The sequence below is a fragment of the Pimephales promelas genome, chromosome 7, assembly GCF_988280905.1.
Source record: "Pimephales promelas chromosome 7, fPimPro1.hap1.1, whole genome shotgun sequence".
Taxonomy (NCBI): domain Eukaryota; kingdom Metazoa; phylum Chordata; class Actinopteri; order Cypriniformes; family Leuciscidae; genus Pimephales; species Pimephales promelas.
In genome coordinates, this window is record NC_142775.1 from 16,308,835 (window position 1) to 16,334,796 (window position 25,962).

Sequence of the window (25,962 nt, forward strand, 5' to 3'; positions counted from 1 at the left end):
CTTCCAGAACCTCTCTGCCAGTGGATGCACAAAATACACAGCAGACATTCATTCAGGCGAAGCAAAACCATAAAACGATTCATGTTGTTGTGCGTTACTTTATCATTTAATTTAGTAACATTATTACTAAATTGAACAAACATTCTATTTGTTAAGTGTTTTGCGAAGCATCAGGTTTATAATTTCTGCAGCTAGGAGTTTCCAGATCTGTTCAACTGTGCAGTTTGGAAGAGCCAATTTGTAATATGTCAGTCAGTGGGCAGAGAACATCTTAGAAGAAGGCTTCTTCCACAAAGATGGAGGAAAAAAACCTATGTTTGAGTGGTGAAATCTGCTAATGCTGTTTTTCTCTCTGGCTGAACGTAAATCTTATACAGTAAAGCAAGATAATGGATATCTGGGTGAGTTTATAGGAAGAACAATTGCACTCAACGCTAATGCCCACTGGTGTGAGCATTCACAAATAGAAACATTCATTATTTAGGATATGGCACTCGACAGTGCTCTTCATTCTGTGGTTTGAACTAAAGGATGAATTCCACCTGACACAGTTCAGCTTCACTCAATCAATCATACAGGCAAATGCAAGAGGTGGCATTCTTTGACCACAAAGTGTCAGCCATGATAAATCTTGATTATGAATTGTAAATTGTGGCTTTCTGTTGACAGGATGGTTTAGGAATGGACTCCTGAGGCCTAATGAGAAGATTTCACACACACACACACACACACACACACACACACACACACACACACACACACACACACACATACTCGTTTTTCTACCATAAGGGGGTCCAACGTTTTTTGCCAAATTGTGGGGTCCACTATTTCCAGTGGTTCTACAGACTTGTAAAAAATCAAGCAAGATAACAAAAATTTTCTAATAAGAAATATCAGTTCAATATAACAAAATTCAAACAAAATTGTTTGCACATGCGTTTTTGTGTCACTTGTGGGGCCTGGATTAAACATTTAGGAGTTGTGGGGTCCGCTTTCATAGATACACACACATTTCTAATCTTTATATCTTAGCAGGGACCAAAGTCACACACACATTTCTAATCTTTATATCTTAGCAGGGACCAAAGTCACTATCTGTAAAACATCACCTACTTCCATTATTTGCCCTTGATTACCATATAAAATTGTATAGATTATAATCTATATCCTCTAAATTAATCTGCACACATCTATATTAGCTTAGCCATTAACATGGCATAAAAAGCCAATCCAGAGACTTTTCTAAATCAATGAGCCCTCAAACTTTGAATTTTGGTCATTTAATGAACTGTGCGGTTTTGATGAAGGGGATTTTGTTTGTCCCATGGTTATTTTTCCTCTATTTCTAATGAAGTTGTGTTCCTAGCCAGTGATGTTCACTGCAGCTTAAAGATAATATGCTTCTTTAAATTGAGAACTTCACATGAAAACTCCCTATTCATCTGATGAATAAAGATTTTAAGACCCTGTGGAATTATAGCACTAATACAGTGAGTAATATTTTAAACAAAACACTGGATTAAAAAAACAAATTAAAACATGATTTGTCCTCAATGAACATATATTTGGTTTTACACAATGTTTTCAAAAAGAGGTTAGAACACATTAATAAAATTGACCAAAATATTACAATCCAACATTCTTTTTATTGCTATAAAACACTGAAGACAATTGACTGGATCTAATCTGTTATAGTATAAGACAACAAAGAACTTTAAAGGGTTAGTTTCCCCAAAAATGAACATTCTGTCTTCATTCACTCACCATCAAGGCATTCTAAACCCATAAGAAACTTGTTCATCGTGAGAACACAACTGAAGATATTTGAATGAAACCTGAGAGATTTCCATCTTTCCATTTAAAAACCATTCATCCTTAACTTTCAAACTTCAAAACATTCATAAAAAAAAAAAGTTATCAATGTGACAAATAACAAACAAGAAAAATCACATGTGAGGCGAAGAATCATTAGTAACCAGGAAAAATGAGAATAATTGTGTGTGCTGCAGCGATGCAAAGTCCAGTTCACAGTTATTGCATTGGTGGAGAATATGAATAATAGATTGATTAAGTGAGATGAACAATAGCACAAAAACAGGGCAGAGCAACATATAACAAACAAGGAAAATGAGGCTTGAAAAAAAGAAAAATTAATTTTTCATAAAGAAAAAGTTATCAATCAATCGCATACGAGACAAAGAATCACTATTAGCCAGAAAATGTGTATAATTGTGTGTGCTGCATCAATGCAAAGTCCAGTTCACCGTTATTGCAATTGTTAGAAAATGTTAAGTGGGTGGGAGAGCATTCACATCATGAAACAGGGATTAAACCACATGGATTACTTCTACGTTATAAATGCTCTGAAGCTTGAAAGTTTAGGATGAACAGATTCAGAACAGACAACAGAGTAAGTTGTTGAGGTTAGCGCTTTGGGGTGTTTGATATCACATTCACTCACAAACTGCCTAATGCAATCGGAACCGCTCAAGAAATGGACAGAGAACGGTAGTGCAAACAATGGAGGGAACAGAAATCTCTAACAACTAACCCTTTAAGAGGATAATACAATGAAAACAACTAAATTTCAACTGTTGAAAACACATAGAATGTAAATGCTTGTGGTAAGGCATCCAATACTTTGAGCTACCTGTATTTCACTGTACTTTCCTTCTTAAGGCAGAAATACGATTTTTGATGAAGTACTTGACCGCCTTCCAGTCTCGATTTCCTAAAGCTTGAGCTTCTGCATCAATGCAGAGCTGACAGTCCTTCTTCCCTGGAACTTGGCTCCTCACAATGAATTTCCTTAGGTGCCTTTCTACTGCCGCACATTCATCTGTTGTCCAGCTTCTTTTGACAGCAGTTTCTTTACCTAAATAAACATTAAAAGAACACATTAAGTTTAGGATTTTTAACCCTTAATCTGAACTGAAAGACTATTGTATTGATCACACAGGTCATACATTGTCATATTGACTTGGTTCAGAGCCTAAAAGTACTCTTTCAGTTCATTTCTGAATAAAACTTTTGACAATAATAATAATACATCAGTGCAATCCAGTAAAAGGTGTGGTAGCACTTTATTTTGATGGACCCCTTTAGACATTCTGTTAACTGAGTAACGCTGCACCTACATGGTCTACTAATGCTGTAATGAGAGTTAGTTGACGTCTACTTACAGACAACACATCAAGATTCCCACCAGGGACAAAAAGACTCTGGACCACTGTTATACAGTCTTGAAAGACGCCCATCATGCGGTACCCCGGGCAGCTCTAGGATTATCTGATCATTGTCTGCTTCATCTCATTCCAACTTACAGGCAAAAACTAAAAACCTCTAAACCTGTGGTAAGGTCTGTTAAAAAATGGGCAAGAGAATCAAAGCTGGAGTTGCAGGCTTGCTTTGACTGCACTGAATGGAGTGTCTTTGAAGCTGCAGCTACAGACCTCAATGACCTCACTGATACTGTAACATCTTATGTCAGCTTTTGCAAGGACATCTGTGTAAAAACCAAGACATTTTTTACATATAACAACAACAAACCTTGGTTCAATTCTAATCTTAGGAAGTTGTGCCAGGCAAAATAGGAAGCCTACAGTAGTGGTGACAGGGATCTATAAAGGCAGGCCAGGAACAATCTAACAAAAGGAGATCAGGGTGGCCAAGACTAGCTACAGTGAGAGACTAAAAAAATAGCCTCTCAGCCAACGACCCTGCATCAGTGAGTGTGGAAGGGATTGAAGCCGATTACAGACTACAAGAGCAAATCCCCTCACATTGCAGAAAACCTGGTTACCTGGTTAGACTGGTTAATGACCTGAACGACTTCTACTGTAGGTTTGAAAGGGACCCATCATCACACCCCTCACGCACAAAGGGTGCATCTGGTGCTCCTCAGGGGTGTGTCCTCTCCCCACTGCTCTTCTCCCTCTATACCAATGACTGCACCTCAAAGCACCCGTCTGTGAAATTTTTGAAGTTTGCCGATGACACATCAATCATTGGTTTGATCCGGGATGGGGAAGAGTCTGCCTATAGACATGAGGTGGAGCAGCTTGTCAAATGGTGCAGTCAAAATCACCTGGAATTAAATCCCAAGAAGACTGTGGAGATGACAGTGGAGAGGCCCCCACCCCCCACTACCCCCAGTCACCATCCAGAATGATACAGTGTCCTCTGTGGACTCCTTTAGGTTCCTGGGTTCTACCATCTCAAGGGACCTAAAGTGGTCCACCCACATTGACTGTGTCCTTAAAAAGGCGCAGCAGAGGTTATACTTCCTAAGACAGCTAAGGAAGTTTAACCTGTCAAAGGAGCTGCTTATCACATTCTACTCAGCCATCGTTCAGTCTGTCATCTGTACCTCCATCACTGTCTGGTTTGGATCGGTAACCACACGGGACAGGGACAGGCTGCAACGGACAATAAGGACTGCGGAGAGGATCATTGGAGCTGAGCTTCCCTCCATCCAGGACCTTTATTGGTCCAGGTTCAGGAAAAGGGTAGTAAAAATCTCTGCAGACCCCTCTCATCCAGGTAATAAACTTTTCGAACTCCTCCCTTCTGGTAGACGATACAAAGCACTGTATGCCAAAACCAGCAGACACAAAGGCAGCTTCTATCCTCAAGCAGTTACTTTGTTAAATACTCAGAAACTGCCCCTTCCCTCATAATGGACACAGCCAACCAATATTATTCTATCTACCTCATGCCTTGATCTCCTATTGTATGCACTAATTAGTTTATTATCATTGAATGGGCCTGCACTGCTCTAGCTTACTCTATTTAAAATTCTAAGACAATACTGATATTGCACTACCTCCTCTACCCCCTGCACTTTGTAATTGTCACTGTATTGCCAGATTAAACCCTGTTTTTGTTTTGTTTTTGTTTTTTTTAATTTTATGTTATGTCATATGAGTGTTGTAGCCTGTTGTAGTTGAGTGTTGTAACTTGAGAGTCTGTCGTTACCAAGTCAAATTCCTAGTTTGTCTCTGCAAACATGGCCAATAAAGTCGATTCTGATTCTACTTGTAGTATTTTATACAATTTTGGCAAATATACTTTGTTGTATGGACATTTTTATTTTAAAAACAAGGCAAAGATACTCGTTTTTTACCATCTCGCTCATATTTTATGTATTTTCCTGTTAAACACAGCAGTCTCACATGATGGGAATATGCATATGGAAATGATATGCAGATGAACATATTAAACCTTGTGTAAACACAAAATCTTCCCTTTGTGCATCCCACACTTTTAGGATGAAATCCAAGTAAAGTGTTATACAGTTTTTTTCAATTTTTCTTTCGATCATATAATGAAAATGTTTCACCCAAAATTATTGTCATTATTTACTCACCATAATGTTGTTCCAAACCTGTATGAGTTTATTTCTTCTGCTGAACATTTTAAAAAATGTGGGTAACCAGAGAGTTGACGACGCCATTGACGTTCATAGTAGGAAAAAAAAATACTATAGAGGTCATTGGTGACATCAACTGTCTGGTTACCCACATTCTTTAAAATGTCTTCTGTGTTCAGCAGAAGAAAGAAACTCATTCAGGTTTGAGGTTGTAAATCAACTATAATCAGAATATTAGACCGTGTAAACAAACCTACTGTGACAGCTATCAATGTGCAGTGATCAAAAGTAAAGATTTGATAAAATAATATAATTCAGAATAAAGCTTTGTGTCTTCAAGACAAACGGGACAAATCAATCCACTTTACATTTCTAAGCTCACCTCTCTTTTTTGCCGACTTTCTCTGGTATTGGGAATGCAGCGTGGAAGTAGGTTCTTGTGTGGAAATAGGTTCTTGCGTGGAAGTAGGTTCTTGTGTGGAAGTAGGTTCTTGTGTGGATGCCACACTGTCCACAACTTCAGGCTCCTGTACATCTAGAGTAAAGTCATCTGAGTGCAAAAAAAAAAAAATAATAATAATATTATATATATATATATATATATATATATATATATATATATAAACTAAGGATCAAGTATGCATAACATGTGTGTCATGGTGACCAAAAGCAATGATCAACAGTACAAGTTTATAAATATTCAGTATATGGCACGAGTCTTGCAGATGATATGTACTGTGAAAAGCGCTATACAAATAAACAAATCAAGTTGAACAACAAATTACACATGGTTTCCATAATTCTATAATACAGTGGTAGAGACAGCCGGTTTAAATTAGACTTGCATTCACACTGGAAGCACAATTTAAATGTATGCTCTTGGCAGATACTTTCTCCCCAAAGCAACTTACAGAACACATTACAGTGACAATAGCCCTGGAGCAATGGGATGAATCATCTTGCTAACGGACACAGTTATTGTGGAGATCAACTACCTTTGGATAACTATACCTGTGGTGTAGTTTACTGTGCCACACAATCAACTGGAAACAATGTCAAACATTACCCACATGCAACAGGCAGCATGTCTAAAACATGTCAACTAATTATTTAAACTAAAATGTTATATTAATGCAACATCCAAACATGTACAATCCTGTAAAGATTTTGCAATAACAACCTACATTTAATTGTCTAATTTAAATGAGAGATCTTTCAGAACCAATTTATTAAAAATCATACAAACATACCTTCCTCTTCTGAACACCCATCCATGTCAACAGTCTCTAAAACAGAAAGTAATAGAATATAAATGAGCTGTAAACCTGAAACTGCAATCAATCTGTCAAGAGTACACAAAATGACACATAAATACATAAATAGCTGAATAGACTAAAATTATCAAGATAAAACCTGCCCTCTTCTTCAGCATGTTGAAGTCAAATACTTCTACTCTGTTATAATCAATTCTATTCTGTTACTTATCAAATACTACCTGCGATTCTAAAAGAGAACGACCTATAGATGGACAATGCTGGGCTTTTTAACTTTACTTAAAGGGATACTCCACAGTTTTTTTTTCCATATGAAACAATGTTATTCCCTTTACTCATTTGGTTTAAGCCAGGTTTCGGCAGTGGTGGAGGAAGTACTGAATCTCAGTACTTAAGCAAAAGTACAAATAACCAGATAAATATTTACTTTAGTAAAAGTAGAAGTAACACAATGACAACCATACTTAAGTAAAAAAGTACCTGATTTTAAACGTACTTTTAAGTAGTTGCATTTATTCTCTTAAAGTCTATTTTCTAATGATTGATAAAACATTTAATTCCAACTCATTCAACCAAATATACTCCTATAATGAAATGTAGTGGAGTAGAAAGTATAATAATTGCTGCAAAATGTAACGAAGTTAAAAAAAAAGTATGCACTATTTTTTCTACTTAAGTAAAGATACGTGAAAAAATGTACTTAAGTAAACTAACAAAGTATTTGTACTTCGTTACATTCCACCACTGGGTTTCAGTAAGGCATAGAACATCAAAATTATTATCTGTGACCATTTCATTTACAATAACTGCCTTGGGTGTGAGCGATCTAATGTTTAGAAGACCTAGCTTTAAGACCATGGCTGATCGTGGCCTGGGCACTTGATAGGCGAGAAGATGTTCGTTTGTAAGTGAGTGTAAAGAAGACGCGCTCAGCCGTGTAAGTGCACGCACTGAGATGAGAGAGGTATGCATCAACTCATCTTAGTTAAGGGAATAACATTGTTTAATATGAAAAAATGGTGGAGTATCCCTATAATAGTAAAAAAAATACTTAATACCAGTCACATCAAGCTGAATTTCATCCAGATTCTTCCCCTTGTATTCTCCTAGCCGTCCCTGTTCCAGTGCTAGAAGAACTTTGCTTATTTTAGCTAGCTGGAGGGTGCCCTCTGGAAGGCGGTAGTGCTTTCTGTGGACCTCAATGTTATGCCCAAGGAAATCTGCCAATTGGTCAAGTTCTGTAGTCTTGAGATTCAGAACAGTCGACAGAGTAGCAATGTGTTTCCTAAGTTTTGTTGAGGTTAGCGCTTTGGGGTGTTTGATGTCATCACATTCATTCACAAACTGCCTAATGCAATCGGAACCTCTCAAGTAATGGACAGAGAACGGTAATGCAAACAAGTATCCGTTTTCACTCAGTACTCCACATTCTTCTCGCTTTTCAGTCAGAGTATCGAGCGATTCTCTCATGACCGGGGTAAGGAGAACAGGGACTTTCCTTCCTCTCTTTCCTACTATGGCAATCCGAACAAAATGTTTGCAAAGCTTCTGCTCGAGTGCTGTAAGGGCTAGGTTAACATCTTCATGCGTCTCTGATGTATCCTTTGACAGGAACGCCGACAAGGACATTCGGGATACTTCTCCTGCTCTTCGTCGGTTGAAGAGGATAACTTGCGCCAGGGTCACTTTAGCAAGGTCCTTCCAGTTCAAGGGAGAAGGCTCTTCTTGCAGGGCATTCAATTGCTTCTGCTGTTTCTCAGACAAATACGCATGAAGTCTGTGGACATCTTGAGTGAACGGTAAAATCTGTGGAGAATTCCACTTTGTCTGGTTAAGCTGAGTTAGCGCTTGGCTTGCAATGTCAAATTTCCAACTCTCTTGGTACAGCAGTGCAAATTCTTCAGCATCTTTGGTAGTTTGTTGATCTTTCATTTTCAACCCTTCGGATTTGATAAACATGGCTAAAGCATGCAAGCCATGTCCAACTTTGCGAGCAAGAGACGGACGTTTATATTTGCCAGTTTCACTGTTGAATCCAGCTAGGCATCTTGCAGCCGAGACAACATGGGTGTACTTTTCAGGTTTTATTAGTTCTTTAATAGTCTTCACATGCGTCAACTTTTTTGCTTCTAGTACCAGTCTGCCAAGCTCTCTCAGTTTTTGTCGAATATATTGGTGCTGGCTTATTACATACTCATTCTTTCTGAACTGTCTGTAACCATACTCAAGAATGCAGCGGTCTTCCTTAATAGCAACTGCAACCTCATCTTGATTCATACCACTTAAGAACTTCCAGTACGCGTCGCTAAATCCAATTGGAGCAGGTTCAGCAAATGCACACAAAGCTTGAACTCTTGTTTTACCCCGTTTAGATGTCTTACCCTGAGGCTTGAAATTACAGACCTGAAAATGACGCCACATCACTCTTTTTCGGAACATTCCATAGCAATAAACACAGTGCATGAATTCTTGTCCATCTGTCATTTTCTTTGGCTGCTTCCATGGGATGAGTTTGCCTTTGCGACTCTCCAAAACTTGAGTGTTGTGTTCAAAGTTACCCTTGTTTCTGAGAAAATCCAACTGGCGTCGCCTTTCTTTTGAATTTTTTGGCAAGCTTAATGCCTTTGCGACCTCAACCACATCGCTGTGTCTACGCGACAAGTGTCTTGACATTTTCTGAACTACCTGTCCACAATAGAAGCAGTGATGTTTTTTATTATATCTTCTGGAACCATCCTCCTTCTTTAAAACTGGATTAACAAAGACCGATGGCTCTTCTTCAGGTGTCATTGAAACACTTGTCTCCTTGTGTCTTCCTTCAGGAAATCTTTGTGCCGAGTCATGACTTGTTTCAAATCTTCTACTCTGACTGGACTTAAATCGGCTCCGACTTGAAGACTCACTTCTGTTCTGACTGGACTTAAATCGGCTCTGACTTGAAGACTCACTTCTGTTCTGACTGGACTTAAATTGGCTCTGACTTGAAGACTTGTTTCTGCACTGACTAATGGATGACATTTTGACATTCTTCCTTTTATTTTCCAGGGATAACTCCAAGCTGCATTCACTGTCATTGCTTTCCTCCCAGGGGTTTGGAATATACTCATCTTCACTATCGCAACATGAGTCATCGGATTCTACAAGACTCATTTGAATCTTTCAAAAAAGAAAAGTTAAAGGATTAGTATCCCCAAAAAAGACGACAAAAGAACTTTGCTCACCTTCATCCCAGATATGCATGACTATTGTTCAGTGACCTTTCATAACATGACTGAAAAAAAATACACAACTCGTTTTGACCAGCAGTTATAGACTACTGTAAGAAACATCTTTAACATGGATTTATAAAACAGAGCGGTTTCTTTCAATTGTATCGACATGGATTATCATTAATCAAGTCTTGAAAATGTTGGTTGCCATCAGCTTCCATTCCATGTCTCAATATCTAAAAGTTTATTTTCTTAGACTGAACTCATGTGAGCAATAAAGGTCATGCACATCTGGAATGGGATTGAGTAATTTGAGAATTCTTAAGTAAAATGTAGAGTAAGTTTAAACCAAGTAAATGAAATTAGAAATGTACTGTTGATTACAATTAGACCAAGAGACAAAAACAAGAGAATATAGAGAAAAGCATAAAAAGGCACACCCCTATCAATATTATTTGGAGAAACAATTGACTGGCATCAGGTTAATGAGTGAAATACTATAAGTTACTAGTACTATAGTTTGACTATAAACTGTATTTAAGGCTCAAATATCTGGGGATGCGCATTTGACTCCTCTAGTCGCATCACAGGCTATAAAAATATAATATATATATATATATATATGTGTGTGTGATGTGATCTGGGAAAACCCACCACATGGTGAAATTTGACATATTACAGATTTTGAGACCATATTAAAGCTGGGTTCAAGCTCTTTCCAAATCTGTTTTTATTTATTTTATCGGTTGTCTGCAACAAAAGTCATGGTTATCTGAAGTCGGCTGATCGCTGTGATTATCAGAAACAGAATTTTGAGAAAAACAGTTTTAAATGAACTGTCACATCCTGCTATAGAGTGATGACGGGCGCTCCGTTTTTATTGCCTTTTTTCATATCACATATTTTAGAAATTATCATAGATTAGGTATCATTCGGAAGCTTACGAACTCAAAAAATCAACCCATGAAAACCATTTTGAAATTGGACGATTAAGAGGCGAGCAAGGTCTTATAAAAGAGCAGCTTCAAACTCTGTTGTTCTCTTGTGCTCCGCATCACACCACACGATAACGCTGGATAAAAATAAATAAATAAACCTGCGTGCCATTGTAGTTCACCCAGGACTGGACTTTATTCTGTTATGCGATTTATTTTGATAGGTGAACTGTCTTTGCAGTGTTAAGAGAAGGAGAGCTATACGGGAGATTTGTGTTTCTCCCTCCGTTCCGCCTGCGTGCATGTTGTTAAAGAGAAACGCAGTCTTTTCAGCTGGACATTATAAATTGCTATTTTTCTGCAGTAAACTAGTGAATTTTCCCAAGTTATATTCAGAGATGATAAACAAGATGTTATAGAATAATAATTTAATAAAAAACAAATCTATTTTTAGACTTTATTTGAAAACGTACCAGCGCGACATCCGACAGGTTTTCCCAGATCGCATCACACACACACACACACACATGTATATATATATATATATATTTTTTTTAAACCTTGTTTACCTTTATCGTTAAACAAAGCTGTTAGATTGAGTTCCAATATAAACACGGCGAAGTTCTTGTATTTCGCTTGGGGGTAAAATTGTTTTGAAGTACATGATCAGCGGTATATCGTTAAACATCTGACGCCGCCCACACTGCATTAGTTAGCAGCACTAACCATTAAGTGATATAACGTATGAAAACATTAGGCTTACAGGGCGGTGACAGTTTCTCCTCGGCCTTTGTGAAGCCATTTGAGATATAGAGGTGGAAGGCTCATCCATGCTGTCATCACTTGACTCATTAAGAGGAACAGAAAAATCTGGTACACGATCCATCTGCAAAAAGGGAATTATGTCATGTATGATTATGCATTTTTGCTCACATTCTATGGAAATCTTATACTGGGGAAATATTTTGGTAGAAATGTGCCCAGTGTGTCAGAGACATACCAAAATATTTTTTGGAACAAATTCATTGTCTGACTGCAGACTAGAATCCTCATCAGTTTCATCTACTATACTCTCATTTGAGTCAAACAGAGGATCAGAAAAATCAGCTACTCCAACCACCTGCAAAAAAGGAGTTTCAATTTCAAGATGTAATACATTTTGGCTTACATTCTATTAAAATTAGTCACTGGGAAGTATGTTTGAACCATTTATAGAAACAACAGCATTTTAAAGTAGAGTATCTGAGGCATACCTGAATGTTTCCATTCCTCGTCTTCTTTCGAACAACATCACAGTGTGGAGTTGGAGGGTTGTCTTTAATATACTCCTCATCTGTCTCATCACTTTCAGAATAGTTCACTAGGGAAAATCCTTTGATGGTAAATACCTAAATATAATTAAACAAAATAAATACACATTAAGAGTTAATATTAGCACAAACATGTGGACACGCTACTAATAATAGAAAACGTATCTATGTATGGTAAATATAGGTGTCTCTAGGTTGACATTGGAGCAAGCATTTGAGGGGAGAGCCCCAAATGCCAAGACTAAAAATGTGTGTGTGTGTGAGCGCTTGACATGCAGCACAAGGGCAAGACTACAACATATTGTGATGATAGAGTCGACATTACTCCTTTACCTGTGTGACGACAGCATCTTTGTTGGAGTCATCATGGGAAGAGTGTTCTGTTAGGGATGTTTTGGTCTCTAGAACAGAAGTCTGCTGCTTTGGCTCCTGGAAATCAGACAAAAACAACAGAAACCAAAGTTAACAAAAGTTAGCTCATGAGAAAATAGTTTCTCATCTAGCACAGCTGAAGTATAAGAGCATATACTCTTCTTTTCTAGAGGTAACAGCAAGTGTCGGAGCAACAAAAAAGATGTTGCAATGCATTACATCCAAAATACTCATTCTGAACATGTGGCAGCTTGAGAAGTGTTGAATTACATCAGCAATTACACTAGTTTAAATATTGCCAGGTGTTGTCACAATGATGTAAAATCACTAAGAGTGAGATCCATACGTGAGGGCCCCATAAAGCCTACACTAGAAATATGTGTGTGTATGAGGGCCCCACAAGGGATAGGCTAGAAATGTGTGTGTGTGAGCTTAACTGTGAATTCATTCGTTTGAGGGGAGGGCCCCATAAGGCCTAGATTAGGAATGTGTGTGTGTGTGAGGGCCCCATAAGGCCTAGATTAGGAATATGTGTGAGTGTGAGCGCTTGACATGCAGCACAAGGGCAAGACTACAACATATTGTGATGACAGAGTCGACATTACTCCTTTACCTGTGTGATGACAGCATCTTTGTTGGAGTCATCATGGGAAGAGTGTTCTGTTAGGGATGTTTTGGTCTCTAGAACAGAAGTCTGCTGCTTTGGCTCCTGGAAATCAGACAAAAACAACAGAAACCAAAGTTAACAAAAGTTAGCTCATGAGAAAATAGTTTCTCATCTAGCACAGCTGAAGTATAAGAGCATATACTCTTCTTTTCTAGAGGTAACAGCAAGTGTCGGAGCAACAAAAAAGATGTTGCAATGCATTACATCCAAAATACTCATTCTGAACATGTGGCAGCTTGAGAAGTGTTGAATTAAATCAGCAATTACACTAGTTTAAATATTGCCAGGTGTTGTCACAATGATGTAAAATCACTAAGAGTGAGATCCATACGTGAGGGCCCCATAAAGCCTACACTAGAAATATGTGTGTGTATGAGGGCCCCACAAGGGATAGGCTAGAAATGTGTGTGTGTGAGCTTAACTGTGAATTCATTCATTTGAGGGAAGGGCCCCATAAGGCCTAGATTAGAAATGTGTGTGTGTGTGAGCGCTTGAGATGCAGCACAAGGGCAAGACTACAACATATTGTGATGATAGAGTCGACATTACTCCTTTACCTGTGTGACGACAGCATCTTTGTTGGAGTCAGCATGGGAAGAGTGTTCTGTTAGGGATGTTTTGGTCTCTAGAACAGAAGTCTGCTGCTTTGGCTCCTGGAAATCAGACAAAAACAACAGAAACCAAAGTTAACAAAAGTTAGCTCATGAGAAAATAGTTTCTCATCTAGCACAGCTGAAGTATAAGAGCATATACTCTTCTTTTCTAGAGGTAACAGCAAGTGTCGGAGCAACAAAAAAGATGTTGCAATGCATTACATCCAAAATACTCATTCTGAACATGTGGCAGCTTGAGAAGTGTTGAATTAAATCAGCAATTACACTAGTTTAAATATTGCCAGGTGTTGTCACAATGATGTAAAATCACTAAGAGTGAGATCCATACGTGAGGGCCCCATAAAGCCTACACTAGAAATATGTGTGTGTATGAGGGCCCCACAAGGGATAGGCTAGAAATGTGTGTGTGTGAGCTTAACTGTGAATTCATTCATTTGAGGGGAGGGCCCCATAAGGGCTAGATTAGAAATATGTGTGTGTGTGTGTGTGAGGGCCCCATAAGGCCTAGATTAGGAATATGTGTGTGTGAGCGCTTGACATGCAGCACAAGGGCAAGACTACAACATATTGTGATGATAGAGTCGACATTACTCCTTTACCTGTGTGATGACAGCATCTTTGTTGGAGTCATCATGGGAAGAGTGTTCTGTTAGGGATGTTTTGGTCTCTAGAACAGAAGTCTGCTGCTTTGGCTCCTGGAAATCAGACAAAAACAACAGAAACCAAAGTTAACAAAAGTTAGCTCATGAGAAAATAGTTTCTCATCTAGCACAGCTGAAGTATAAGAGCATATACTCTTCTTTTCTAGAGGTAACAGCAAGTGTCGGAGCAACAAAAAAGATGTTGCAATGCATTACATCCAAAATACTCATTCTGAACATGTGGCAGCTTGAGAAGTGTTGAATTAAATCAGCAATTACACTAGTTTAAATATTGCCAGGTGTTGTCACAATGATGTAAAATCACTAAGAGTGAGATCCATACGTGAGGGCCCCATAAAGCCTACACTAGAAATATGTGTGTGTATGAGGGCCCCACAAGGCATAGGCTAGAAATGTGTGTGTGTGAGCTTAACTGTGAATTCATTCGTTTGAGGGGAGGGCCCCATAAGGCCTAGATTAGGAATGTGTGTGTGTGTGTGTGTGAGGGCCCCATAAGGCCTAGATTAGGAATGTGTGTGAGCGCTTGACATGCAGCACAAGGGCAAGACTACAACATATTGTGATGATAGTCGACATTACTCCTTTACCTGTGTGACGACAGCATCTTTGTTGGAGTCATCATGGGAAGAGTGTTCTGTTAGGGATGTTTTGATCTCTAGAACAGAAGTCTGCTGCTTTGGCTCCTGGAAATCAGACAAAAACAACAGAAACCAAAGTTAACAAAAGTTAGCTCATGTAAAAATAGTTTCTCATCTAGCACAGCTGAAGTATAAGAGCATATACTCTTCTTTTCTAGAGGTAACAGCAAGTGTCGGAGCAACAAAAAAGATGTTGCAATGCATTACATCCAAAATACTCATTCTGAACATGTGGCAGCTTGAGAAGTGTTGAATTACATCAGCAATTACACTAGTTTAAATATTGCCAGGTGTTGTCACAATGATGTAAAATCACTAAGAGTGAGATCCATACGTGAGGGCCCCATAAAGCCTAGACTAGAAATATGTGTGTGTATGAGGGCCCCACAAGGCATAGGCTAGAAATGTGTGTGTGTGAGCTTAACTGTGAATTCATTCGTTTGAGGGAAGGGCCCCATAAGGCCTAGATTAGAAATGTGTGTGTGTGTGTGTGAGGGCCCCATAAGGCCTAGATTAGGAATGTGTGTGAGCGCTTGACATGCAGCACAAGGGCAAGACTACAACATATTGTGATGATAGAGTCGACATTACTCCTTTACCTGTGTGACGACAGCATCTTTGTTGGAGTCATCATGGGAAGAGTGTTCTGTTAGGGATGTTTTGGTCTCTAGAACAGAAGTCTGCTGCTTTGGCTCCTGGAAATCAGACAAAAAGTTCTAAGAAACTGTTCATGCATATGAGATCACATAACTATGCATAGATAATCAGGTTAATATATGATTTATAATGAAATACAAATTGTAGAAAACAGATGTAGCTTTGCTATTCTGCACTTAAAAAAAGAGAAATGAAAATCAGTATAGCTAATATAACCAACTCACCTTTTTACGCCATGGCCATTGTGAATCACCATAGTTGTATTCGATTTCACTTCCTATTTCAATTTTCTTCACAGCAAATAGACACAAATGTGGTCTGTCGTTTACTACGATTTTTTTCATGGTGCAGTTCGGAAATTTGTGGTTGTCATTAATCAATCGTCCTAGACTGCCGTCTTCTTCGGATGCATCAATACTAAAATAAATAAGAAAACCACCCTTTAATTGTTGAACTACAATACCAAATTTCAACACCCATAAAATGATTGACAGCAGGGGGACTTCAAGGCTTATCATTGGAATTAACTGCTGCGGTCCACCAGCCATGTGCGATTACAGATTTTTTCAGTTGCTAACAAGCGTTTGTCCAACCAGTTGTCACATTTTCAAAACTCTAAACACAATTAGCACAGCATTGGTCTTTTGTGGCCATACCACTCACACATTTCATACAACTCATCTTTTTCACACAATATGCAGTCAGTGAACATATTCCTACAATGCTTATATTTTCTTAACAGACAAGCTATACCTCCCAACAAAAAAATGAATGGTTTTTGTAGTATTTACAAATGTTAACACACACCAGGAACAGTGAGAGATGCAGTGAGTCGTGCAGTGAGAGGCGCAGTGAGTCGTGCAGTGAGTCGTGCAGTGAGAGGTGCAGTGAGTCGTGCAGTGAGAGGTGGAGTGAGTCGTGCAGTGAGAGGCGCAGTGAGTCGTGCAGTGAGTCGCGCAGTGAGAGGTGCAGTGAGTCGTGCAGTGAGTCGTGCAGTGAGTCGTGCAGTGAGAGGTGGAGTGAGTCGTGCAGTGAGAGGTGCAGTGAGTCGTGCAGTGAGAGGCGCAGTGAGTCGTGCAGTGAGAGGCGCAGTGAGAGGTGCAGTGAGTCGTGCAGTGAGAGGCGCAGTGAGTCGTGCAGTGAGAGGCGCAGTGAGAGGTGCAGTGAGTCGTGCAGTGAGAGGCGCAGTGAGAGGTGCAGTGAGTCGTGCAGTGAGAGGCGCAGTGAGTCGTGCAGTGAGAGGTGCAGTGAGTCGTGCAGTGAGAGGCGCAGTGAGTCGTGCAGTGAGAGGTGCAGTGAGAGGCGCAGTGAGTCGTGCAGTGAGTCGTGCAGTGAGAGGTGCAGTGAGTCGTGCAGTGAGTCGCGCAGTGAGAGGTGCAGTGAATCGTGCAGTGAGAGGTGCAGTGATCCTTGTGTGTACATGTGGACATACAGTTCCCAACCAAGAAATTTTGTCTAAAAACGGTGGATTGTATTTTTTGCATGTGAATACCTGTAAAACTGAAACCATGTTCTATTTTGAAATGAAGAGTTATACATTTAACAAAATGTGTTTGAGAAGACAATTATTCATTTGGCCAATTGTGTTTTGTAGGTGTGAGTCTGTGTTAAGAGTTTAGAAAAAGTATCTGAAGTATGGGTAAGTGCTTGTTAGCGATTGAAAGAAACTGTAAAAGATTAGTCCTGCTATTGTTCATTCATCAGCTACTCAATAACGTGTGCTTCATCTCACAGCTCTACAAAACATGCGTGTTTCCATGCTCACCACCAGTGACGCTTCTGCCACTCAAATTCAAACAGAAATGTGCTCTGTAACTCAGTGTAGTCTCTCGCCTGGCATTCTTCTGCTGAAATGAGTTCACCCCTGTACTCCAAAACAAAAGCTCCGGCTTCCACAGGCTGGGTAGTAAACACTCCTCTTCCTATGAGGACAAACAATTAAAAATATATTTAACTGGAAGAAAAATGTGTTGTCTTTTAACCAGTCATATACAGATGTGGTATAACCATATCCAAATGATACTAAAGCTTACTGCCTTTATAATCAGGGTATTTGCAGGTATCATCACTTACAATATAATACTTAAATACAATTTTTAAGACATTTCCAAAACATTTAAGACCTGCACATGACTTAGGAACAATAGACATTTTGGGCTTTAAATTACCTATAGCGGCGTAAAGGTCTATAGAAGTATCTAGGAGACCAGATTATAGCATTTCAAGTAAGAAATACTACAGAAATTGAATGGTCATCGAAAATAAAATAAATAAAATTGCATATTTTTCACTATTAATTAAATACAAAGCAAAGGCTATTGAGTGAAGAGCAGTGAGTGATTCTCTATTTGGCTTTTGTTGTTTGATTACAGTGACAGACAGAGCAGACCTGTGTATTAGGCTGCTTTCCCTTTAAGACTGAATGCACGGATCCAATATAATGAATGACGCGACATCCATCCGATTTTCTACCTATTGTTCACATTCATTTAAGATGAATGGGTCTCATTCATGAAACATTCGTAAATATACGAGTAAATATGAGAGTGATTCACGCGTAAAGAGACCTTCCCGAAAAACTCTTCTCCTGATTCACAAATACTTCGTAAACGTCACATGTGATAGTGAAATGTGTGTGTTAATGAATTCCAACCAGTCGTAAATGGGATGCGCGTGCACATTCATTCTCAATTACCATAAATCAGGCCCATATATCCGACCAACATCTATATAGGCTATAGGCATATAATAACATGAATGCGAATGAAAAAGAAAGATTTCTCGGATGCAGAAATTGAAGTTTTATTTTCAGAAGTTCATTCAAAACGCCACATTTTATTTCAAGCGTACATAGTGGTGTATCAGTGCCCGGTTGCATAAAGCACCTTAAGTGTAATTTTCCCTTAAGTTCACCCTTATGTTTCCCTTAAACCTAAGGGTGTTGCAGAAAAAAAACCCTTATCTGATACTTAAGGGTTTCTTTAAGTGAAACGTCATAAACACTTAGATTTTCCCCTTAAATGATGTTTTTTCACTTAAGTAATCCCTTAAAAAGCGTTAAGTGTTGCATAAAAAGTATAATTTAAGGTTTGGAAATCGTAACCTTAAGAGTAACACTAACAAAAATAAAGACGAAATGGCTGAATGTATGGAACCAGCTGAAGATCATTATGTGCCTAGAAGAATTTTTAGGGATAGGGAGAACCCTTTGGACCCTTTTTGTGTTGGCGAATGCACTCATTTTTTTAAATCAAAATAAAATAAGAGTCCGAATGTTTGTAATTGTATAACGCAACAAGGAATTTTATTACATCTGATCGTCAAACCAACGCATCAGCAACAGCCACCAACAGCATCGGCAATAATTACAAGCCTGAATTGACAACAAGCGACCAGTGATCTCTCTCTTATACTCTTCTATAAACATATAGTGGCTATTAACATTAATTAAATTACTGTTATAGGATATTTACCATTAACAGATAAATGCCAAATGTCTGTCAGATTTTGCACTCTCTTCTTCTGTTTAGTTTTTCCACTCAACTCACTGACGACGGTGCACAAGCCACTAAAGTTAAAGGGAAAACATGACATGGATTTCAGGAGAAATAGGTTTTGATAATGTGTAAGCTTAAGGCAAGTCGAATGGATTTGGAAAATGGACCGGCCGGGATTTTATATTTTCGGAGCTGGAAAGACAGATGTAAAGTTATTTGCAATCACAGATATTGCCCGCACAATCATACAGTATGATCAGATATTGGATACGTGCATCAGATATTGGATATGATCCCCCCATAGAATTACAGGTATGTTTCAGACAATAGTGTTCATAGATGTTTCAGATGTTTTAATGTGGACGGAGATCAATTCTAATACGCAGCTAAAACGCTGGTGTGGACAGAGATCGTATTCGTTTTAATTCTCTGTTTCTACACTAAAATGCAGTAGTGTGGATGGAGCCTATGATTCAGGTTATTAACACACAATGCGGACACTTTAACAAAACCAATGCTAATTTATAATTTTCCAACTACAACAGTAGGGGTTCAGCGAAAAATCGGCAGCTGGCAGCAGGAAGTAGCTGTCACTGGCAGCAGGAAGTAGCTGCCGTTGACAGCCGGAAGCCCTACCAAATTAGGAGCGACCTGCCAGGTCGTGGCAGCCAATCAGTATTTTCCAACGTAGCAGCAACCAATCACATGTACCTTGAAGTTAAGAGACAGCAGGCCCGCGAGTTTTCAGTAATGGCGGCGGCTTTTGGCTTGGTAAGTTCGTGAATGAATCAGATTAATAAATACTTGTTGCTCTATAAATTGGATTTTAACTTTTTAGAGACAGTGTATCTGTGCCTGCTTTAGTTTAATAAGCTAGTTCAGGTGTGCTCAATCCTGCTCCTGCCGATCGAAAGATTTAATTAGCTGGTTTTAAGTCTGCCATGTATGGTTATGTTTTTATGATATATCTCAACTGTCAATGGAGAAAAATCGTATTTTTGAATTTTTATGAATTTTCATAATCAACCACCCCTTTAAAATGTGTTCTCTGTTTGACAGTATGCACTGTACATGGTGTTTGACTTTAAGTTAACCAGGTAAGCACTATCCCTTCTCTTAATATTTTTAGGAAAGGTATTACTTTTGGACATTTTAAACATCCATTTTAAAATTAATCTTTTGCTTTTCAGAATGATATGGCCCATATCAGGCGGTGGTGGGTGAATCTGCTACTGTCAAAAATGACACATGGAAGGTATAGATAGTTTTTTATATTGTTTCCAAAATAGTTTTTATTTACCTATTCTAAGTAATGTTTGGTAATGAAAGGCATGTTGTTTTTGTTTTTAGAAAGAGGAAGCGCACATCAGCCATGCCAGTCTGTGAAGAGACAGAGCGAGAGGAGGCAGGACAAGTACCGAACATCGAAATCTTGATGGTAGTAGTACATTCAATATGACAGAAGCAAAGATTTAACAGATTTCAAAGCCTTTATTATCTCACAAACTATCATAGTAGCTTCATGACATATTATTGTTGAATTAAATGTTTTCAGGTATTACCTGCACTGCACTAATAGGATGCATAATTTGCACCAATGGAGGTTAGGTCATGATGTTTTGACAATGGTAGTATTTTTTATTTTTTATTTTTTTTTTTTTGTAACACTCAATAGTTGCCGGACGCTGTCCTGTCTGAAATTCTACTCCACGTGGTCCTTGAGGAGGGGGATTCTGGATTGTTGAATCTGTCTTCAGTTTGTTCTAAATTCAGAAGTCTGGTGGATACAGACTCATTTAGGAGGAGGGCACACTTCTGCTGGCTTGACAGTATGTATTTACTTTTACACATTTGATTTAAATGTGGTTTAAATGGTAACTGAGAAATGTATTGGTAGCCTATGTCAACATGTCTTCAATTATTCCCTTTTTAATCGTGTTCATTTTTATGCTCCTCAAATTGAAATATTCAGGTGTAACAAATTGGAGAAGGAAGACTTATCAAGGGTATTATCAGATGTACACACTGCAGCCCTGCAGACACTGCAATGACGTTTACAAGAACTGCTTACCAGGTGTATCAATTATGAAAAATGTGCTTAATGACAACATGGAATTAATAGTCATTCATGTGGCTGCATCCATGTGTCCTGTTATTAAGGTAATTTGGATTTTAATGTCACAATTTTTTTATGAATCCTCTAGGTTATGTTGGAAGAGGAAAACGAGGAGAAATCCAAGGCTTTTACTCGGAAAACACCCATCCAGGGTTTTGCAGTGAATGGTGTCAGCTGCTGGAGAGTGAAAATTCATTCACTCTTCCAGGTCCAGTCTAAAAGCCTACTTGACTATCCAACTCGTCTAACTGCGTAGGACATATAGGTAATACTTTACAATAAGGTTTGTTAGTTAACATTAGTTAACTACATTAGTTAATATGAACTAATAATGAATAGCACATATACAGCATTTGTTAATCTTTGTTAATGTTATTTTCAACATTTACTAATACTTGATTAAAATCTTGTTAACATTAGTTAATGCACCGTGAACTAACATGAACAAACAATGAACAGCTGGATTTTCATGAACTAACATTAACAAAGATTAACAAATGCATTGCTCATGGTTAGTGCATGTTAGTAAATGCATTAACTAATGTTAATTAATGAACCTTATTGTAAAGTGTTACCGACATATAAGATCGGTTCCAACCAGCACACAGCTTGTTCCGCCTGCTTCAATCGGGTAGGAGGTACAGCCTCTTCTCAGGCAGTTAGACTGCTGAATAAGCACCATCCCCGGCTACCTCTTCTCACCTAATCCACTCACTTAACACTACCCAACAACTACAATAACCGTAATCTGGACTTTGCATTGTTGCAGCTGCACAACACAATTATACACATTTTCTGGTTCATAGTGACTGTTTGCCTTATCCCTTGTTTTTGTGGCTTTCCCCGTTTCCTTGCTATTGTTGATCTCACTTAATCTGTCTATTATGCATATTATCAAACATTGCAATAATTGTGACTGGACTTTGCATTGCTGCAGCACATTCAAGTATACAACATCTTTTTCTGGTTACTATTGATTCTCTGCCTCATACACTTTTTTTTTTTTTTAATCTTTATTCCTGTTTGATATCTGCCGCTGTGCCTTGTTACAAAATATGCTCTTGTTGATCTTATTCCTCATAAATTGCACTGTCGACTGATGGCCTAATGTAATTTTGTTGTAACACTGCAATGACAATAAATTGTTAAGATGATCTTTAACTAAAATTATTTCCTTTTAACTTTGCTAATCTAATAGAAGAGCTCAAGTCTGAGAAACACCCTCATCAGTCTGTTTTCTGCTGACCAGGTTACCTTATGTGATGGGATTAACAGAATTATACTTTTGTATTTCTTTAATGAATAAAGTGAACATTGTACTACTTTCTGAGGAGGGAGTGTTTTATCAGTTTGTTTTGGTAGTTTGTCCTGATAATGGTGAGCCTAAGCCCTCTATAACCTTGGAAGAACTGTGTGTGTGTTGAATGCAGGTCTTGTGATATGCAACAACAGACCATGAGATGCATTTCTACGACTTCCAAGGTCATCGCCGAACCAAGTTTTGGACTCTGACAATTATCTTGATTAATGTTGACTTGAGCACCTATCTATCCAAGTGTAGAATTGTTTAGACCATCTCCTTGTGAGATTTTTGACGCCTGGCTCTACCGATGAAACTGCAAACTATTCTTCAGTAAATGTTTACTTATTTGATTGAATCTCATCCTGGGTCTTTTAACTGTTATCCTCTAACACTAGAAACATGGTATATCTTGTTAAACCATGCTATAACATTATACAACTTTTTGGCTAGGCTTTTTCAAGCCAGTTTTATCGGAATTTCACTGTCTTGTTCATGACTGCTGATCATTCTGATTTCAGAACAAATATCAAGCCTATTTAAAAAAATTACAGCTGCTTAATAAACAAATACAAGAATGTTTTAAGTACTGCAAGTGTAAAACTGAACTTAATGATAGCAAAATATGATCTTAAAGGTCATTGAGATTAATTTCATTAAGTTTAATGAATGTTTATGTACATAGGAATGAATGCACATATATTTCATTATTTAACAAACATGTATAGTCATAAGTTATATTAATACACATACAAATGCATAATTTCAAGTGTAGCTTTTTTGTTTCTTAGGTCTATGATGTTTGTAACTTGAATTTAAACGAATAATATAAAATAATAATTACTACTTAAAGTATTTTATGTAAATAGTTACTAAAATTATACAAAATTAATGTATAATTTTATAATTATAATAAGTTATAACCGGCATACACCTCCGATTTCCGGTTATTAGCGGCAGCTGACATCCGGTTTTATTGGCAGGTACGGTCAGCTGTCAACGGCAGCTACTTCCTGCTGCCAGTGACAGCTACTTCCTGCTGCCAGCTGCCGATTTTTCGCTGAACCCCCTCTCAACTACAAAGACATGGATTATGCAAACAATCAGTACTAAGAAATTAATGTGTAATATGATGTCCCATACCTTTGTAACTATCGATAAATCGTTCCACAAACCCAGGCTTGTCCCTCAATGACAGAATGTGTGTCCTGGCATCATCAACAGGCCGTATCCGCGTCTTCCTTTTCAACATTATGGCTCTGAAAATAGTTACACTATTTTATAAAAATAAATGAAATTAGCATTGGGAAATTAGCTTTAAAAAAAATCTAACAATTTCAAGTAATGTAACCTTAATATTCAGTGGTTTAAGATCTAAATGTAGCTTGCACAGGTCAGAAAACAGCTATAACACAGAAACGATAGAATCGATTCAGCCATATTGTAAATACTATAAGATAGTACAATAAACAGATAACAATAAACTGTCAGCTGCACGTGATCTGCAATCATGTCTGATAAATTAAAACGTGAGTTTAAAAAAGTCTGTGAAATCGTTGTCAAACCAATACATTAGTGGATTTTTGCAAAACTAAAAAGAAAACGGAGTCAAATTTGCATGCAATGGAATAAAATGCTTCTTACGCAGCCGCCATGATCAGCTGTCGATCTAACGTTATAAATAGCATGACCCGCTCATGACATTATCAGCTATCTATCTGAATAAAACGCTACATCATTAACTACCATTTAGGTGCACTACGAAATTGAGTAAGAATTGAAACGAATATCATGTACAAAGTCAAATAAATTCACCTACCTGTTTCTCACATGAAGAGTGTTTTCTGCGTGTTCAGAGTCGAAGCGCGTGGAACTTCCGTTTTAAAATGCCGTCCTCGACCGTATCCGTGAACCTTTAGCAGCTAATGTTAGCCATCTGTTTAAAACCTTACTTCATTAAGCATCACTCTGTTCACACGACTAGAAATACACATGAAACTATATCAGATTTATAGTTAAATACTATAGAATTACAGAATCCTGTTGCTTAGCCTAACGTTACATGAAGTTTCTTCAGTTGAAACCGAGTGAAAACACGACTAATTGAAGATTAAACCCCAGAACCAATCATAGACTGAAAAGGTACCAATATGCGTGCTGCATGGGCGCATCCAATAAAACTACACGGCTCCTCCCTTCCTCTCTGTGGGCCTTTCTCATTGGCTAAAGCCGCACACACTTATGGGAGTGTGTATCTGCTGCAATATCACGTTCCCAGCTACAGGGGCGATAGAGAGCATACACACATACACACTCAAAACCAGTTTTTATCACCTTGTGGGGAAAGTGAAAAAAAAGCATGAGGCATATCAGCAGAGGCTTCTGAGGCAGTTTACATTGAAATCGGTGTGGGGCCCACCATTTCGGGCCCCACAAGGTTGTTGGACCCCATACTGTTGGTGTGCTCCTGGTCACTGGGCCCCACAAAGTAAGGAATACAAGTACACACACACACACACACACACACACACACACACACACACACACACACACACACACACACACACACACACACACACAACACAACACAAGGAGACATAAAAACATATTTCTAATTTGGGGGGTATATGGTATTTTGATGGCTGCAGACTCAATATGGCCACAGGACAAGTAAGGTCCCGACAACTGCATTTAAAAATCCATTTATTTAAAAATATTCAGTGGATAAATAGACAGTATAGTCCAATTATTACAGCTTTCCCAAATCATAAGTCTGCTAGTACATATTGATGATGTAAACAACCTTATATAATTTACAGTAGCAGTTAAAATGTAGGGTTACACGATAGTCACTTTAGACGTTCTACTAATTATAAGTAACTTTTCAACTTCATGTCAACTAACTCTCATTAGAGTATTAGTATATTATAGTAGACTGTCAGTAGACTGTTAGGTTATGGTTAGGTGTTATGCTTTGGGTTAGGAGAATAAGTTTACTTGTATTCGTCAAGTTACTTATAGTCAGTTGAATGTCTGTTGGGGGACCAACAAAATAAAGTGTTAGCAGATATTAAGCTGACAGTCTACTAATACTCTAATGACAGTTGGTTGACATGTAGTTGAAAAGTTATAGTTAGTAGTAATAGTAGTCATTTGTCCTGCATTGGTTATTGATTAGTTTTGTATGAATTATGGACATTTTCAGTAGTTCTCTGGGAAGCATCGACTATTACTTGCTAATTTGTTAATTGTGTGTGTGCATGTGTGTTTGTAGTTAATACTAGATTGTTAATAAACTTTTTCAGTAGTTCTCTGGGAAGCATTAAAAAATAGTAGT

At 38.2% G+C, this 25,962-nt stretch overlaps 2 protein-coding genes across 4 annotated transcripts; one reads left to right on the plus strand and one right to left on the minus strand.

Moving 5' to 3' along the window:
* Positions 1-747: 747 nt before the first annotated feature.
* LOC148978319 (uncharacterized) lies at positions 748-25,167 on the minus strand. 3 transcript variants are annotated; one of them, XM_089133139.1, is made up of 15 exons: positions 24,445-25,167; positions 23,769-23,899; positions 17,478-17,634; positions 15,937-16,129; positions 15,655-15,750; positions 15,005-15,100; positions 14,355-14,450; positions 13,699-13,794; positions 13,088-13,183; positions 12,436-12,531; positions 12,046-12,180; positions 11,793-11,912; positions 11,556-11,678; positions 6,625-6,660; positions 5,755-5,924 (listed from the first exon to the last, which is right to left on the minus strand). In XM_089133139.1, exons 2-15 carry the CDS (start codon positions 23,875-23,877, stop codon positions 5,910-5,912), a joined length of 1,464 nt encoding a protein of 487 aa, XP_088989265.1. In that variant the 5' UTR covers positions 23,878-23,899; positions 24,445-25,167; the 3' UTR covers positions 5,755-5,909. The 3 variants fall into 3 exon arrangements, with proteins under 3 accessions (XP_088989263.1, XP_088989265.1, XP_088989264.1); XM_089133138.1 differs by having other exon boundaries at positions 23,769-23,884; positions 24,445-25,166; XM_089133137.1 differs by lacking the exons at positions 11,556-11,678; positions 11,793-11,912; positions 12,046-12,180; ... (8 more) ...; positions 23,769-23,899; positions 24,445-25,167 and adding exons at positions 748-2,878; positions 7,707-10,422 and having other exon boundaries at positions 5,757-5,924.
* LOC120484615 (uncharacterized) lies at positions 19,753-22,647 on the plus strand. The gene is made up of 7 exons (XM_089133136.1): positions 19,753-19,980; positions 20,269-20,306; positions 20,400-20,464; positions 20,560-20,647; positions 20,885-21,038; positions 21,182-21,283; positions 21,414-22,647. Exons 3-7 carry the CDS (start codon positions 20,406-20,408, stop codon positions 21,542-21,544), a joined length of 534 nt encoding a protein of 177 aa, XP_088989262.1. The 5' UTR covers positions 19,753-19,980; positions 20,269-20,306; positions 20,400-20,405; the 3' UTR covers positions 21,545-22,647.
* Positions 25,168-25,962: the final 795 nt, after the last annotated feature.